General features: G+C 35.5%; 1 protein-coding gene across 1 annotated transcript; it reads left to right on the forward strand.

The window, feature by feature from the left end:
* Positions 1-29: 29 nt before the first annotated feature.
* Positions 30-12,652, forward strand: ITGBL1 (integrin, beta-like 1 (with EGF-like repeat domains); the record flags this gene model as incomplete). Its single annotated transcript, XM_010010299.1, has 5 exons — positions 30-168; positions 1,889-2,011; positions 5,868-6,008; positions 8,669-8,809; positions 12,506-12,652. Coding segments are annotated over exons 1-5 (592 nt in total), but the record flags the coding sequence as incomplete, so codon positions are not given.
* Between the last annotated feature and the right edge of the window lie 2,081 nt (positions 12,653-14,733).

Here is a 14,733-nt window from a genome sequence, read left to right on the forward strand (position 1 = left end):
ACTCTTTCCTTCCATTGCTAGGCCATGGGAAGTGCGACTGTGGGAAGTGCAAATGTGATGAAGGCTGGTATGGTGAAGCTTGTCAGTATCCAACTACTTGCAATCTTACACGGAAGAAAAGTAATGAAATGTGCAAGAATTCTCAAGATATCATCTGTTCTGGTGCAGGTAAGAGGTCTTTTGTTGGTTTTGGTGGCTTAATATTCTCCCTGTGTTATTTTGAGAATGACTGTACTTTTCTAATTAGGAATTTGGTAGAGTAAGTTTTAAGAGACTAAGAAATGATTGTATGTATACTAAAATGCTTAATTTTCATATAGGCCTGTTCCTGTGTGTATGATGTGCACTGATTCAGAATGCCTACTTTAGTACCCTGGTTTATCCATAGCTATTTTAGGTTGATGAAACTGCAGCTGTGTCATACATTTTGCCCATCAAAAGGCTATAGTAATGGCATTAACACAAAAATGGCAGAAATGGCATTTGCATATAATTTTCCAGGACATTTATAAGCTGTACAATTTTTTGAGACACTTTCTATAAGCTGTCCAATGATTATTAAAAACTGTTGTGGAAGATCTGCTGAATCATTTTAATAGAGTACTTCCACCTTCACTTTTCTGATTTGGTATCTCTCTGTTCTCTAATTCTTTAATTTTATAACTCATCTTACATTTATTAGGAAGCCCTTTCTTCAAAAAAATCAGAGGAAAAAATAACAGCCTTTTAGAAGACTTCACTGCAGAATTGTAAAATTTTGAAGGGCATGTGCTACAAGTCAAGGTTTGAGACCAAAATCTTTCTTGCAGTTTTACAAGTGAGATAATGTTTCAAGAACTCCACTTGTACACATTATTGCTGGCCTTTAATTTCTGTCCGGTTACATACATTTTCATACAACTAAATTTCTCACAAGGTAGTTGCTGACATGAGCAAAGAACCCAAAGGATTTTTGGCACTGGCTACAGAGAAGCTAGGTCATCCAATTGTGAATCCAATATAACATAAAATATTAAACATACAGCATGCATTTCATTTATGACAATAATATAGATTATATGAAACTCATAATCTTTTGGCTAACAAATGAGAGACACTGAAATGATACCTAAACCGACTTTCAAAAATAAGCATGGTTCATTGTGATCAAAGTACTTAAAAAAGAATGTTAAGACCTGATTTTCCTCGGCTAGAAGTGCCCCCACTCTAACAACTGCTGAAAGTGGCTAAGAGGGGAGTGTTTGTGAGGTCAGGAGAAGAATAAATGCTTTTGGTGTTGCTGGTATTAAACAGGACATGAATTCCAGTGAGACTGGCTAGGGAGTTTGGGGTAAGTTCGATGGGCTGTAGCCATAGATATGTTGTCTTGATGCCTTTCCATGTACTGCTGACATTGCCTTTGGGGTCTGAGCTCTGTTTAATTGCCAGTAAAGATGGGGAGGGATGATACGAGTTGTTGGGAAAACAGTCCTCTACTGTCACACAGCTAAACATTTAATTATATTTTCATGAACCAATCAAGATACACCTAAAATGTAACTTTTCTGACTCAACTGCTGCTAATAATTTGTCAGAGCAACTAGGGCATCCTACCTAAACTGAGATTCTCTGTAGGATTTTCGCTTTTTTTCTGACTGTGTAAGTCCTTAATATGTTTATTTATGACTGTTGTATGTTATCATGCATTGTGTTTCAAACTGGAAAATATTCAGGAGTATATTTACAGCTGAGATTGGGCTTTCTGTTGATATGGATTATTTCTGTGTCTGTCTTTATTTGTCTGGATGAGATTTCAGCCTTCTCGGAAATAAAACACATACCATCTCTGATGGACTAATGAAACTTTTCATAAACTGCAGTCATTGAGTACTGTCTCAAATATTTCCAGGTATATGTCAGTGTGGCAGGTGTAAATGTGCAAACTCAGAAGGAAATGGACTGGTCTATGGTAAATTTTGTGAATGTGACGACAGAGAATGCATAGATGATGAGACAGAAGAGATTTGTACAGGTATGTATTTTAGTGTGTACAAGAAGGGTGGCGAAGATTAATACAGGCTGTTATAAAATAATATAATTGTGTGGACCTACAAAATGTCTACTGAATATATGACTTAAAAAATTTGCAAGAATTTAGCTTGCAAATTGTAAGTGGGAATTTCAGGTGCAAAAATGAGCTAAAGTAGGAGGTTAAAGAATGAAGAAGTTCCATGACATCTTCCTCTTTTTGAAAGAACTGCAAAAAGGATTTTACAATGTAATTCACTAAGGTAATTTGCAGCTTAGTGTGTTTCTGTTTGGTAGAATATAAGAAATGTGAATGCTTTGTAGCACAGATGAGAGCAAGATGGAGGACAGAAAGAAAAATGAAAGAAAAAAAGAAAATTAGATTACTAAAAATTTTGTCAAGGAAGCAAAAATTTGAAAGAACAAGAATAAATATGGATGAAAACTCAGAATAAATTCAGGAGACAAAAAGGGAAAGGAATGAACAAATTAAAATTTGAACTGTGATAGAAAAGGCAAAATAATAAGATGGACTGAAATCTGCTGATAGGTAGAAAAGCAACTGAAATTCAAACTGTGCTTTCATTTCATCGTAAGATAGGAACCTGGCAATTTAATGTTATGCAATGCACATCATTTATGGCTTTGTAAATGCTGTTGCTGATATTACTAGGGAGGCCTGTCCTTAAGCTGGAAGTTGCTACAAATATTTTTCAAGTTATACATGTACATACTATGTCTGTATGCACACAGGACATTTCAGAAGTGCTCTTAGACTATTCATACTCTGACAATAGTACTTGGTCTGTGTGGGTATATATATATATAGAGAGAGAGTACTTCTGTAAAATAGCTTTATCTATCTTTATCCTTACACAGAGAACAAAATAAATTCTATATATTTAAGTTCCTTTGAAGGCAAAAAAACCCTTTTTTGCATAGGATTATGTAGAGATTTTAAATGAGCGTAAAAAAAATGATCCTCTGAAGTCCAAATCCAAGAGTAGAATACAGTATTTCCACTAATTTCCTAAACTAAATGAATTGAAGGCAATAACTTCTGTGTGCCAGTGATGCCATATATATTTATTTGCTTGTAACCATTGCATATGGTACCAAATATGATAAAAATTCACCATTTATTTAGTTCCAGTAATTCTTCCTCTGCTGTTTTTGTTAGGTTTTTTCCCCACGCACAGTTATGGATGCTGGTTTACATTGTTAGGTTTTTGCTTAGGTCTTATTTCCCTTTGTTTCAGCCAGTGGTACCATATTGCAAAACAGACCAGATGCATGTCTGTAAAAAACTAGTTTTATACGTATGCAGATAATAAAGAATGCTGATATAATAGGACAAAAAATTATACTAGATTCAAGTCTTTAAGGGCTGTGATTCATCAGTACAAAAGCCCTGATACCTTACTTAAGGTTTGGAGCATTTTAAAGTAAATGTAAGTTATAAACTGATGGTATGCTTGACTTGGTTAGATTGTAAGCTGAAAAGCTTATGCACGTGGGCTACGAGTGTTAGATTTTGCTTTGCTTTCTAACAAACCTCTACAGGTCATAAACATATGTATTGACAAGGGCATGTAGTGATAGGACCAAGGGTAATGACTTTAAACTGAAAGAGAGTAGATTTAGATTAGACATTAGGAAGAAATTCTTTACTGTGAGGGTGGTGAGACACTGGCGCAGGTTGCCCTGTTGATGCCCCATCCCTCGAGCTGTTCAATGCCACGTTGGACAGGGCTTTGAGCAACCTGGTCTAGTGGAAGGTGTCCCTGCCCATGGCAGGGGAGCTGAAGCTAGATGAGCTTTTGAGGTATCTTCCATCCTAAACCATTCTATGATTCTATGATCTTACATTGAACCAGGCCTGATGCAGAAAAAATGGACACCGCATGAACTGAAGGTCAAAGGAATATGATTTCATCACAGGAAGAGAAGACCCCACATGCCTATCTGGTTATCGCTTCTCTCTCCCATCCACATGTTGCCTTTAATACCATCTTTCCTTCTATAGGATTTCCACCACAAGAATCATTTAGATTAATCTATGAAGTAAAAAGAAACAGTGTTCAAACCCGGTTCTGCTTAGGTAGCATTGGCCCCTGGATACTCAGTCTGTCCACAGACAGGGTGAACCCAATCAGTGCAATCAGTTCCTGTTGTACTTTCCCAGTTTGTGTAGCACCTATTTAGTTGCTACATACCCTCGATTGCCCTTGAAGGTATAGACAGGTCTTGAAAGAAAGCGAATTCAGGAGGATCAAACTACTGAAAAACTAAAAGCTGTTATTTACACACGTGCTTCTAAAGACTGCAGCTGTGAGCTGTGTTTTTATCCTGGAAAAGCATACAATGCCATGCTGAGATATAGTTGTATTTTAATCATTGCACAAGGGGAATGTATTTTTTAAATAAATCAATTATTAGGTAAGGCAGAGTTATAAAGACGTACCAAGCTTTTCCAGTCTTAGCTGGATTTTTATCAGTCAGTTGACTTTAACACTTTTTATGTGAGGTTACATAAACTTTGGAATTAAGTTGCAGCTTATTTTTAATAAAACATCACGGTTTCTAGAAAATTAAATTCTGATTGTGGTAATTTTTATCCAAGGCACTTTTTTTTTTTTTTTTTTTCTGTAATGGAGTGATTTTGTCTTCAATCAAGAGCAAGAGGTAGAAAATTATATCATTTAATTCATAATTATTTAGGACTATATAAGAGTGAGTGAAGAATGAAGTAGTGATGTTTTAATCTGCAAAAATCGCCAGTGGTTCAAGTTAATTTGCTTCTTCAGCTGTTTTCCTTTTATTTCTTGTCCCCTGGTAAAGAGCAACCCTCTAGTAATAAGCATTATTTTAGACTTTTTTGTTGATTTATCTAATTATTTTTATCTTCTGTTATTTTCTGACTTGTAACCAAACAATTGTAATGAAAAATCCATGTGTAATTGTAAAACAGGAGAAAAAAAGCATTCCCCAGCTCTGAATTTGCACTCTTGATTGATAGTTAAGGATATAAGTTGACACAGACTGTGATAGAGATGACCAGGTCTACTAAGCTTAACATACCTGGAGGGAAAAAAGCAGAAGATCCTGACTTGATCCTTCTAGGAAAGAATTAATTTATGACCTTAGGATTAGTAAGAATTGCAACTACTTAATTTAAATGCTTTGTGTTATTGAAACACATGGCAAAAGTACCTTAGTGGATCAAAACATTCAGAAGCTGGTTTCATAAAGCCTCAGATGACCCAACTCTCTTCTGGGGAGGTGTGTGGTTTGTTAAATGAAGCTCTAAAAGGTTCGTTTTACTATTTCTTATCTTTCATGAACTGGTTTATGTATGTTCAAAGATCTTAACAGGTAAGAAGGGAAGCCACATACAATGTAGAGAGTTTGTAAATCAAAGTCCCTCTGCTGGAATTATCTGAGGAGTCAAGAGCACACAGTGTTTTCCTAGACATGCTAAATATGGTGGGCAAGTGTGTCCTATCTTAACATTCAAAACTGTGCTTAAGTTTTAACTATTACATTTATTGTCTTCCAAATTTTCCTATAAAGTTTCAAGAATTAAGCTTACAAATGTAAATAAAGTGATAATTTTTAGTTTTTATTGATTAGATTTAATCTGTAATTAAATGAAAACTTATTCTAAAATAGACTCAGGGGAAAAGCATAACTCAGATATCCTTTGTCCTGTTTTATGTAGACATATACAATCTATAAATTGTTTCTATTCTGAGTCTAGTGCTAAAAGTTTTTAAAAGAAAAGATCAAAACAGTTAAATTGTTAATGCCTTTTAAAAACTTGCCTCTTTCTCACTGTATAAAATTTGTTTTGGCTTAAGGCCATGGAAAGTGTTACTGTGGAAACTGTTACTGTGAGGCTGGTTGGCATGGAGATAAATGTGAATTCCAGTGTGACATCACCCCCTGGGAGATCAAGAAAAGATGCACATCTCCAGATGGCAAAATCTGCAGCAACAGAGGTGTGTCGTTCGCACGTTCCTTCTATGCATATTTATATAGCTCATTTTTATTTTACAGTATGCATTTTCTGCAGTAGGACACCATAGATGGTGTTTGCTGATAGTTTTTAATTTGCTCTCACTTATTTCAAATCTGGATATGCATTTCCAAGTGAGTGGGTAGTTACCTGTGTTTAGATATAAACTTACAGAAATCCACACCCATTTTTGGATTAAGCTGACCCAAGTTGTCTTCAGCCTTCATTTTTGTAATAAGACTGAGCAGGTTAATTTGTTAATATATCTGCTTTGGTGAGACACCTACCCTGCAAAATAAAATACTAGCAGACTTTTGATTTAGAATGGATTGGTGCTATAAGGCCAACAGGGCTGTATGTCACTTTACTCTTAAAGAAGACCAAGGGCCCACAATTGGATAGGGGAAATGAAAACACAAAGGTTTTTGTTTCCACTGCAACCTGAAAAAAAAAACAACTACGAAGTGTTCAGCAACAATGCTGTGGAATGCATGCAGAGCTGGAAAGGTAGACTTCACACAGTATTTTTAATTTCATGGGATTTTCTTAGCGCAAAGTTCTGCCTAATTTTGTCATTTTGGGAAAAAAAAAAAAAGGCACAAAATAATGTTGCTTTTTACCAGCTGCTATGTTTGGTTTCACTGAACAAAGAGTTAAAAAAAATGTTATTTTTTGGGTGATAGTCCACAACAGTTACAGTAGTGCTTAAGCACAAGTCACGTAGAAACCTCTCTTAAAAACATCTCTACTGACAAAACCTGCTGTAGTGCGAACATCTAATTATCCTGAGAGCATTTAGAAAACTCTCTTGTCTTAATTATGAGGAAATTGAAAGATTGGCTCAAATAGATCATGTAGGCTCATTTGGTCTTGCAACATTAGCAGTAAAAAAAATTCTGTAATTCTGGAAATAATAAATATCAAAATGGCTTCAGATCAGACACTTTGTACAAAGAAAGTGATTACTTGACAAAGTATTTCTTGTCAAAGCAATTTTTTTGTCCAAATTTCACATTTTAATGTGCAAGTATTTCTTTAAATTTACATTGTAATTGGGGTAAATAAGCTGATATTCCGAATAGCTCGCCTGTGCAAAGTTATGTTTATGGGATACTTCTGTATTTTTAGCCTTTCATATTTTATCCATATAAAAATTTTGTAGGCTTTTGACTACATAAAGTTGCCTTGCAACACAGTATTTCTACTCTCTTTAGTCCCATTACCCCAGATCTCTGTTTTTATACATCTTGCGATACAGCTGAAGTTCACCTTGTCAGTCTTGGACCTTCTAAAAATTAAATATCAAGGCTAACCTTGCTGTCTAGCCTCTTTCAGTGCTAAGATGGATAAATTGTCTGTATCTTTCCACCAATTGCCTAGTCAACCAGCTGAAACCAGATGTGAACCTTTAGTTTTTTAAATTGGTGAGATGGTGCTTCGCATTCCAATATCCAGGACAGCTGATCCAAATTAAGCTTGAAGTTGTTTCCGGGAAGATGAGTCACTCTCCAGAGGCATTTCCTCATTTTCTTGGCTTTTTTGTTGTTGTTGGGGTTTTTTAATTCTCCTTCAGTAATGGCACTGAATTGTGAAAGTATTAAAAATGAGGTGCACATTTCTTGAGGACTGTCTTGGTGGCTTTAGCACTAAACAAGCCAGCAGCTCTTCTGCATGATGTAACGGTCATGCATCCACGATTGTGTAGACCTTCTCTTTTCAGAGGATATGCCCATGTCTACATACACTCTTTAGTCATGCTGTCCTGATATCCTCAAATGCATTATATTGTTCAGAGTGATCTCATTAAGAAGACAAAGACTTTGGTGGAGTAACAGAGGGTGAAGCTACTCTTAAGGTGATGAACTGCCTGCATCTCTAAGGTTTGGCTGCTTCTTTGTGCTTATTGGGAACTCAGAAAAAGTAGTAAGTGTATGGCCCTGAAGCATATTTGGATTTCTTAATAGGGAAACTGTCTTTTTTTGTCCTGACTTCTCCTAAATAAGTAGGATGTGTGTTCTCTGTATATCAGTAAGGTTGTGCCAAATTAGTATCTTTGTCATATTTCACATTTCCCTTATTGTGAACAAAAGCCCAGAATAGTGACTTTGGAAAAAGGAAAAGTATCTTTTTCATGTAGATCTGTGCTGATGATCTTAGGTAGAGAATGATCTCCTAGACATTTTCAGCTAGATTAGAATTTGGATTCCCTTCCAGTTTAAATATTTATGCTTTAACAATCATTAATTATCCACTGTGCCCAAGCACAAGTTATTTAAACAACATTGATTTTTATTCTCATTAGCGTCAAGGCAAATTACTGTGGATGCCAAAGATTTACAATTGTTCCATGCTCTATGTTTTTCTGTTGATTCCTAACAAGGCTCAACAGCAAAAAGGAACAGGAAGCCAGCTTGTTTGTGTAAAGGATTACTACCAAATAATCACAGAAGGTTTAAGTCATAGAAGATGAACATACGCTCATGATTAACACTTGCAGCTTTGAAACTGCATTCCTTTGAGAGCAGAAAATTCACAAGTGTAAATTCCTGTAAGCAAACTACAATTACTCTAAATTGCTCAGTTAATCTGCTCTGACTCTTCTTTTTCTTTTTCTTTTTCTTTCTTTTTTGCTTTCTTTCTTAGGCACTTGTGTATGTGGGGAATGCACATGCCATGATGTGGACCCAACTGGTGACTGGGGAGATATTCATGGAGATACTTGTGAGTGTGATGAAAGAAACTGCAAAGCAGTGTATGATAGATATTCTGATGACTTCTGTTCAGGTAAGGAATATATATAAAAGGAACTTATGTATAGCTTTATGACAGAAACATTCAATTGGTCTGATCTTGCTCTTCCTTAGTGCTCCAATTCTCATTTTCCTAGCTTAAAATATACCAAGCTTTAGCTGGTTTTGTTTTTTGTTTTTTTTGGGGGGTGGACTTTTAAAATTAATTAATTCATTCTAAAGCTTTCTTAAAACATGTCTATTTTTCTGTGCCTTTTAACAAAATTCTGTAAATATGAATTACTTTTAGGTGTCCATCTCCCTTCTAACACTCTTGTCTTCAGTGTAACCTGACATAAATTGTAGAATGGTTGAAACTTCAAATATATGAGTCTCCTTCCTTGTGAAAATTTTAATTTGAAAATTTGTTAGATCAAATTTTATTTGTTATTGCATGTTATATGGCAGGGAGAGGACAAGTGAGAGGAAAAAATTTGAGGAAAAGTGAATTAATGAGTTAATGAAAAGCAGTATCTTGAGAATACCAATTGACTTGAGAACAAATAGAGCATCGATACATGGAAAATATGAATGTCTGGTCCAGCTACACATCACTGACTGTACATCTCAGACACTTTCACCTTCCTTTTTTCTTCTACTTGTACTTCAGAGCATTATATTCAAATCAGTTAATGTCCATCCAGCCATCCAAGGTTTGCAGTGTATTTAGATTGATGATCCATCTATTATCTAACAAAAGCTGAGATTCTGAGTAAGACCTTGCATACAATTTTGCATAGTTACTGATAAAGTTGCTAATACTGGGCAGGAGAGAAGGACTTTGATCAATACACAGCATGCAATTTGTACACACAAGAACTTTTTGAAAACAAATGAGGATGGTTTCAAAGGGACTTGACAGATTACAGGTTGTCAGCTCTAATGAATCCTGTAGAAATTTGGTCTGTCTTAATTAATAGTAGGAAGAATGCAATCACATCAAGGAAAATAATGATGTGGTATATTCTCCTTCTATTACTAGAATGACAGATTCCTTATAGAGAGATTGTAGTTGTCTCTAATAGGGAGAGAAGGCTGAAACAAACATTATACATAAAATTTGTGGTTTCTTGTTTACCTGCTTTTTTGTTTTGTTGGTTTTTTTTTTAATAAATATTGATGAATCACCAGCTAATAAAAGATAGAAAAAAAAAGAAGCATTGTTAAAAACCTTCAGTGAATTCATTTTCTTGTTACTGTTTCAGCCACCTACAAATGTTATATAGGTTTGTTTAATTAATAATCTGAAAGGCTGTAGAACTGCAGTCATGAGAGCAGCAGAAAGATTGACTTTGGGATGTTGTCAATTTTTTAAGTATTATTGTGTTGCTGAGTATGTTTTTAGCACTCAGGGACTGATCAAAATGTCAGCATCAGTTACAGAATACAAAGCTGAAAAACAATGTGGTAAATATGCTCTGTAGTTAAGGTGAACTCAAGAGTTTCAAACCTAATTAGATTAAAGCAAACCTGTAGCATCTACAGCTAATGCTGTATCACCGGAACATGGCTTGAACTCTCTCTTGTCTAGACATTATTGCCATTGCTGGTGCTGCTGCCTAGGGTGATAATGGTTGTAATAAAGCAAAGTATAGGAAAGTATGGACAGTTACAAAGGAATCGGGGAAAGATATTGTCATTTGACTTTGGATTAAGGATCAGTACAGTGCTCTTTATTACACTGCCACAACTGTAAATGAGCAAGCCTTATGGGAAGTACTAAAGGAGGTACTCGTATGGCTTGCTTTAAGTAACTAAAACTCATGTTGAAGTATAGCGTAGTATTTCTACCTAATCAGAAAAAAAATTTCTTATTCTTATCCCTTCCCTTTCCACTATGTTTCAGAAAACCTAATTTGGGCTTAGCTGGTCAACCAACTATGCACCTGAAATAGGTCATACAGAAAATCCATATTCACATGAAGCAGTGTGAACAGTGTCTGTTTAGTCCTGCTTATGTTCATGCCCTGCTTTTTAGTCCCGTTTGAGATATGGACAAGATTCAAAAGTATTAATTTTGGTTTACTGTGGTAGACAGACAGAATCTGAAGTTAAATCAAAGACTGACTAGCGGAATTGTTATTGATCAGCTTTTATTTGTTTATGTGAAACAAATTAACTTACTGCACAAAGTGTGCACACCTTAGGTTTGTCTGGAAAATATCCTTCCTTTTCTCACAATTATTTGTAAATTGATTTAGGATTAATCCAAGATGGATTAGTCACATTAGGGAAAATAATCCAGCTGTTTTAAAACCTGCATCAAGCAGAGGTGATACAAAACCTCTCCTGCCTTGCTCTGCCTAGCTAATAGGTAAAAATACGAAATCACATTGCCCTGATTAGCAGATCGAAATGATAGGAAATCATGTTTACATGTAAAGACTTTACTGTAACTGAATGGAATGCTATGTTTACTTCATAAACTACAAATGACAGGAATTGACAGCCCTGATGTGAGGATTTAACATCACACAACAGCAGCTCCCTCCAGAAGCTTCATAAGGCTTGGGGTGACTGTCAATTTGCAGGACCTCGTATAGGTAACTGGATGCCTTCTTTTAACATCTGAAGTGCAGTTCAGTATGTTACTGAATTATGTTCTTTCAGAGGTGTTTGCAACATTAAAGCAATTCTCTTCCTTTAAAGAAAGAATATCTTTCATGACTTGACATAGGAAGAAGGAAGGCTTCCATAAGAAAATGCCTACATTCATACTTCTCATTAGCTCCCTTGCTGTGCCTCTAGCAAAGAAAATATTATATGAAAGAACATCGTCCTCTCATAAGTATGTTTACCTGTAAGTAGCTACATATGAAAGCAAAAGAGCATTAGGGTCATGATGAAAGGAAATGGGAAATTAGCTTGGTTTTTCTTGGTCTGGATATGTTAGTTAGCATTCATATAGGGGAAACAAATCATTCGTATGCGTTTCCAGGTTAAGTTCTTGGGAGGGATTCACCCTAACTCTTGGCTGTTACACTTTTTAAAAAAAAAAACTTTCCAGAAGAGCTTCTATGGAGTTCAGTTGCTTTTCCTCATCTCAACTTGCAGAGTGAAAGTTGCATTCATGTTGCTATGTTCAGACATGGTCAGGAAGAGTCAAGTTAGCTAATGAGATACCAAAACCACTGCTCTACTGAAATGGGAATTGATTATGTCCAGTATTTTGTTATTTGCACATCACTATTTAGTAGAAGGCATTGGTTTGAGACTTGGAACTGGCGTGACTCTGCTTGTGTCTAGTGGATCACATTGATTACAAGTAGATGTAAGATGGTATTGATATATTACTTAGAGAATATGCTGCAACTGTAGTAGAAAAAGAATATGAAGGTAAATGAAATATTGCATTATGCTGGCTTCGTTTGTCCAGACAGTGGTGAAATGTGTATTTGTAACCTCTATTCCACCCTTTCACATGAGGAATGCATGCCAAGTGGAAAAAAAGCCCTTAACACACATGCACAAAAAAAAAAAAAAACAAAAATTAAAGGAAATACAGCTCAAATGGAATGATATATCAGTGCGTTTGGGGGGAGGGGGGGAAGCAGATATACTGAATTGATTATATTTTGTGCTGGTTTGATTATTTAGTGAAACCACAACTTTGAGAAAGTTCATCTAATCATGAGTTTTTAATACCTATCATTAGTATGAAGGCTAATCTTTGACCGTATTCACTGTAAAGGTCACGGGCAGTGTAATTGTGGAAGGTGTGACTGTAAAGAAGGATGGACGGGGAAGAAGTGCGAACATCCACGTTCTTGTCCACTGTCGCCTGAGGAAAGTGCTAAGAAATGCCAAGGAAATTCTAATTTACCTTGCTCTGGAAGAGGTAAGCACATTTCTGGAAGAATTTTCATGCCCTTGAAATGTACTTCCATTGAAAGAATTTTTACAGATGTCTGGCATTACTAGTACTGAAAAATGTGAAGTATCTTGGCTTACTGTGCATGAATCACACCTGCATAACTTATGAGAAGGGAGGAGAAGAATACAAAGGTCACCTGTTTTTCCTGTCATCTACTACTTTGTATTTTATTTTACATATCTCAACATTTGGTTTGGAGATTTTCAAGGGTGCTTTGAATTTTACAGCAGTTTAGTCTTTACTAAAGGTACATTAAAAATATGAACCTATTCTATGCATTCTTTGACAAAGCCAGCATGAGATTTTCAGCCTGTGTAAAACGTTGTGGCACCACTGTGTAAGAGCTGTTTGGATTTACAGTACCTAAGAACCTGTCCCACTGAGTGCAGGACTGACTTCTAAAATGCAGTTGTTCTTTAGTGCAGTTTGCAGTTAGCCACTGACTTTTCATTTGAAAGCATTTCTTTGTGACACTGTAGCCTTTTCAAAAGCTTTGAGTAAAAAAATATACATAGAGTTGAAATACACATTGCAAGCAAAATTAAACTTTTCTCAGAAGGAAAAGGACCTGCTAATTTTAATCTGTCACTGTGTGAAATGTGGTTTTCTGCAGAGAGAAGAGAGGAAAGTAAATATGAGACAGACTTTTGCTAGAACTGGTAGTTGAAGTTCTGAATTCTCTCCACTTAAGTATTTGCTGGGAAAGGTCTAAAGTTACTCTTAAATTACTGCACTTGACCCTAAATGTAATTTCATTTGCAATTTCTTCTTTCACCAGTACTATCTAATACAGTCAAAAATTGTAAGCTGTCCACCCAAGTCAGCACTGGATAATTGTATTTTTCTCCCCATGTAAATAGGTAGCAGCTCATAACCTAGTAGCACAGCATTATCTACATCTTAAAAGTTATGTATTAACAGATTGTTGCTTGTTTTTTTCTTAATTAAGCTACAGTTTTCTTGCTAAAAATTCTCAAAGGCTTTTTTTTCTGCAAGTTAGGTGAAGCATGGGCATCTGTAAAGAATTAACTTCGTTTTATTGTTCACGATTGTAAGGATACAACTAAAAGAAAAGAGTGCTGATATTTGATTGATTTATTTATATTTTTTTATATGCTGTATCACTCTTTTCCTGTTCTCATTGGATGCTGAATGTCTCTTCTCTCATCTGCTTCACTAGGAGTTGTGTATGTTGAACATTTGGAGTCAGTTCTATGATTTAATTGCATTGTGCAGTATGAGAGTCAAATGTCAGAGAAAAGAATTATATACACAGCAACAAGTTTAATTTGAATTAAAAGACAGTCTTAAGTTATGGAAAATAGTGTTCTATTTATATTTTAAATTTTGAAAGTTTTATAAATATAGTGAGAATTATTTTTTCTCAAAAAAAAAAATAACCAACTAAAAAACCCCCACCCCAAACAACCACCCTAATCCCCCAAAAACCCACCTGAGTATTAATGCTGGCAGTGCTCTCCTGTTGAGATACTAGCGTTGAAATAAGTCCCTTTCAGGTAATTAATTTGACTGAATGATATTTTGGTCAACATTTTAAGATAAAGTGCAATCAATATCTATTTGAACAAAAGATACACTTGATAGTGGCTTTCACTGAACTTCCTTTGACTTCCAAACAAGAAATCACCAATTTGTCTGAGGAATGCAAATGGTATTCCAAATCCACAGATGTGGATCTAGGACATGGTATGATAGAAAAAAAAAATCCAATCAAATGAAACCTCTTTCAAGTCATCTGAAGTGGGAAAGGCCACAGACTCGTAAGAGCAGCCCAGATGAAAGCATGTGTGACAAGAAAGGGAAAGTTCCAAAGGAAATCAAAGTGTAACTAACTCTTTCCATTTGAACATTGGTGTTTTGGTAGCCTCTTTGTAGTATTTTTCTCCTAGTCCTATCATGAGGTACTTTCTAAATACTACTTTCCCTTCAAAAGCATGTTGAGAACGAGGAAGGATATTCTAGCCAGCTTCATTCATATAAAGTGAATAAACCCTTTTACACTTTTATACTTTTATTCCTGAGAA

This window comes from Nestor notabilis, unplaced genomic scaffold, assembly GCF_000696875.1.
Source record: "Nestor notabilis isolate BGI_N333 unplaced genomic scaffold, ASM69687v1 scaffold6162, whole genome shotgun sequence".
In the NCBI taxonomy this organism is placed as follows: Eukaryota; Metazoa; Chordata; class Aves; order Psittaciformes; family Psittacidae; genus Nestor; species Nestor notabilis.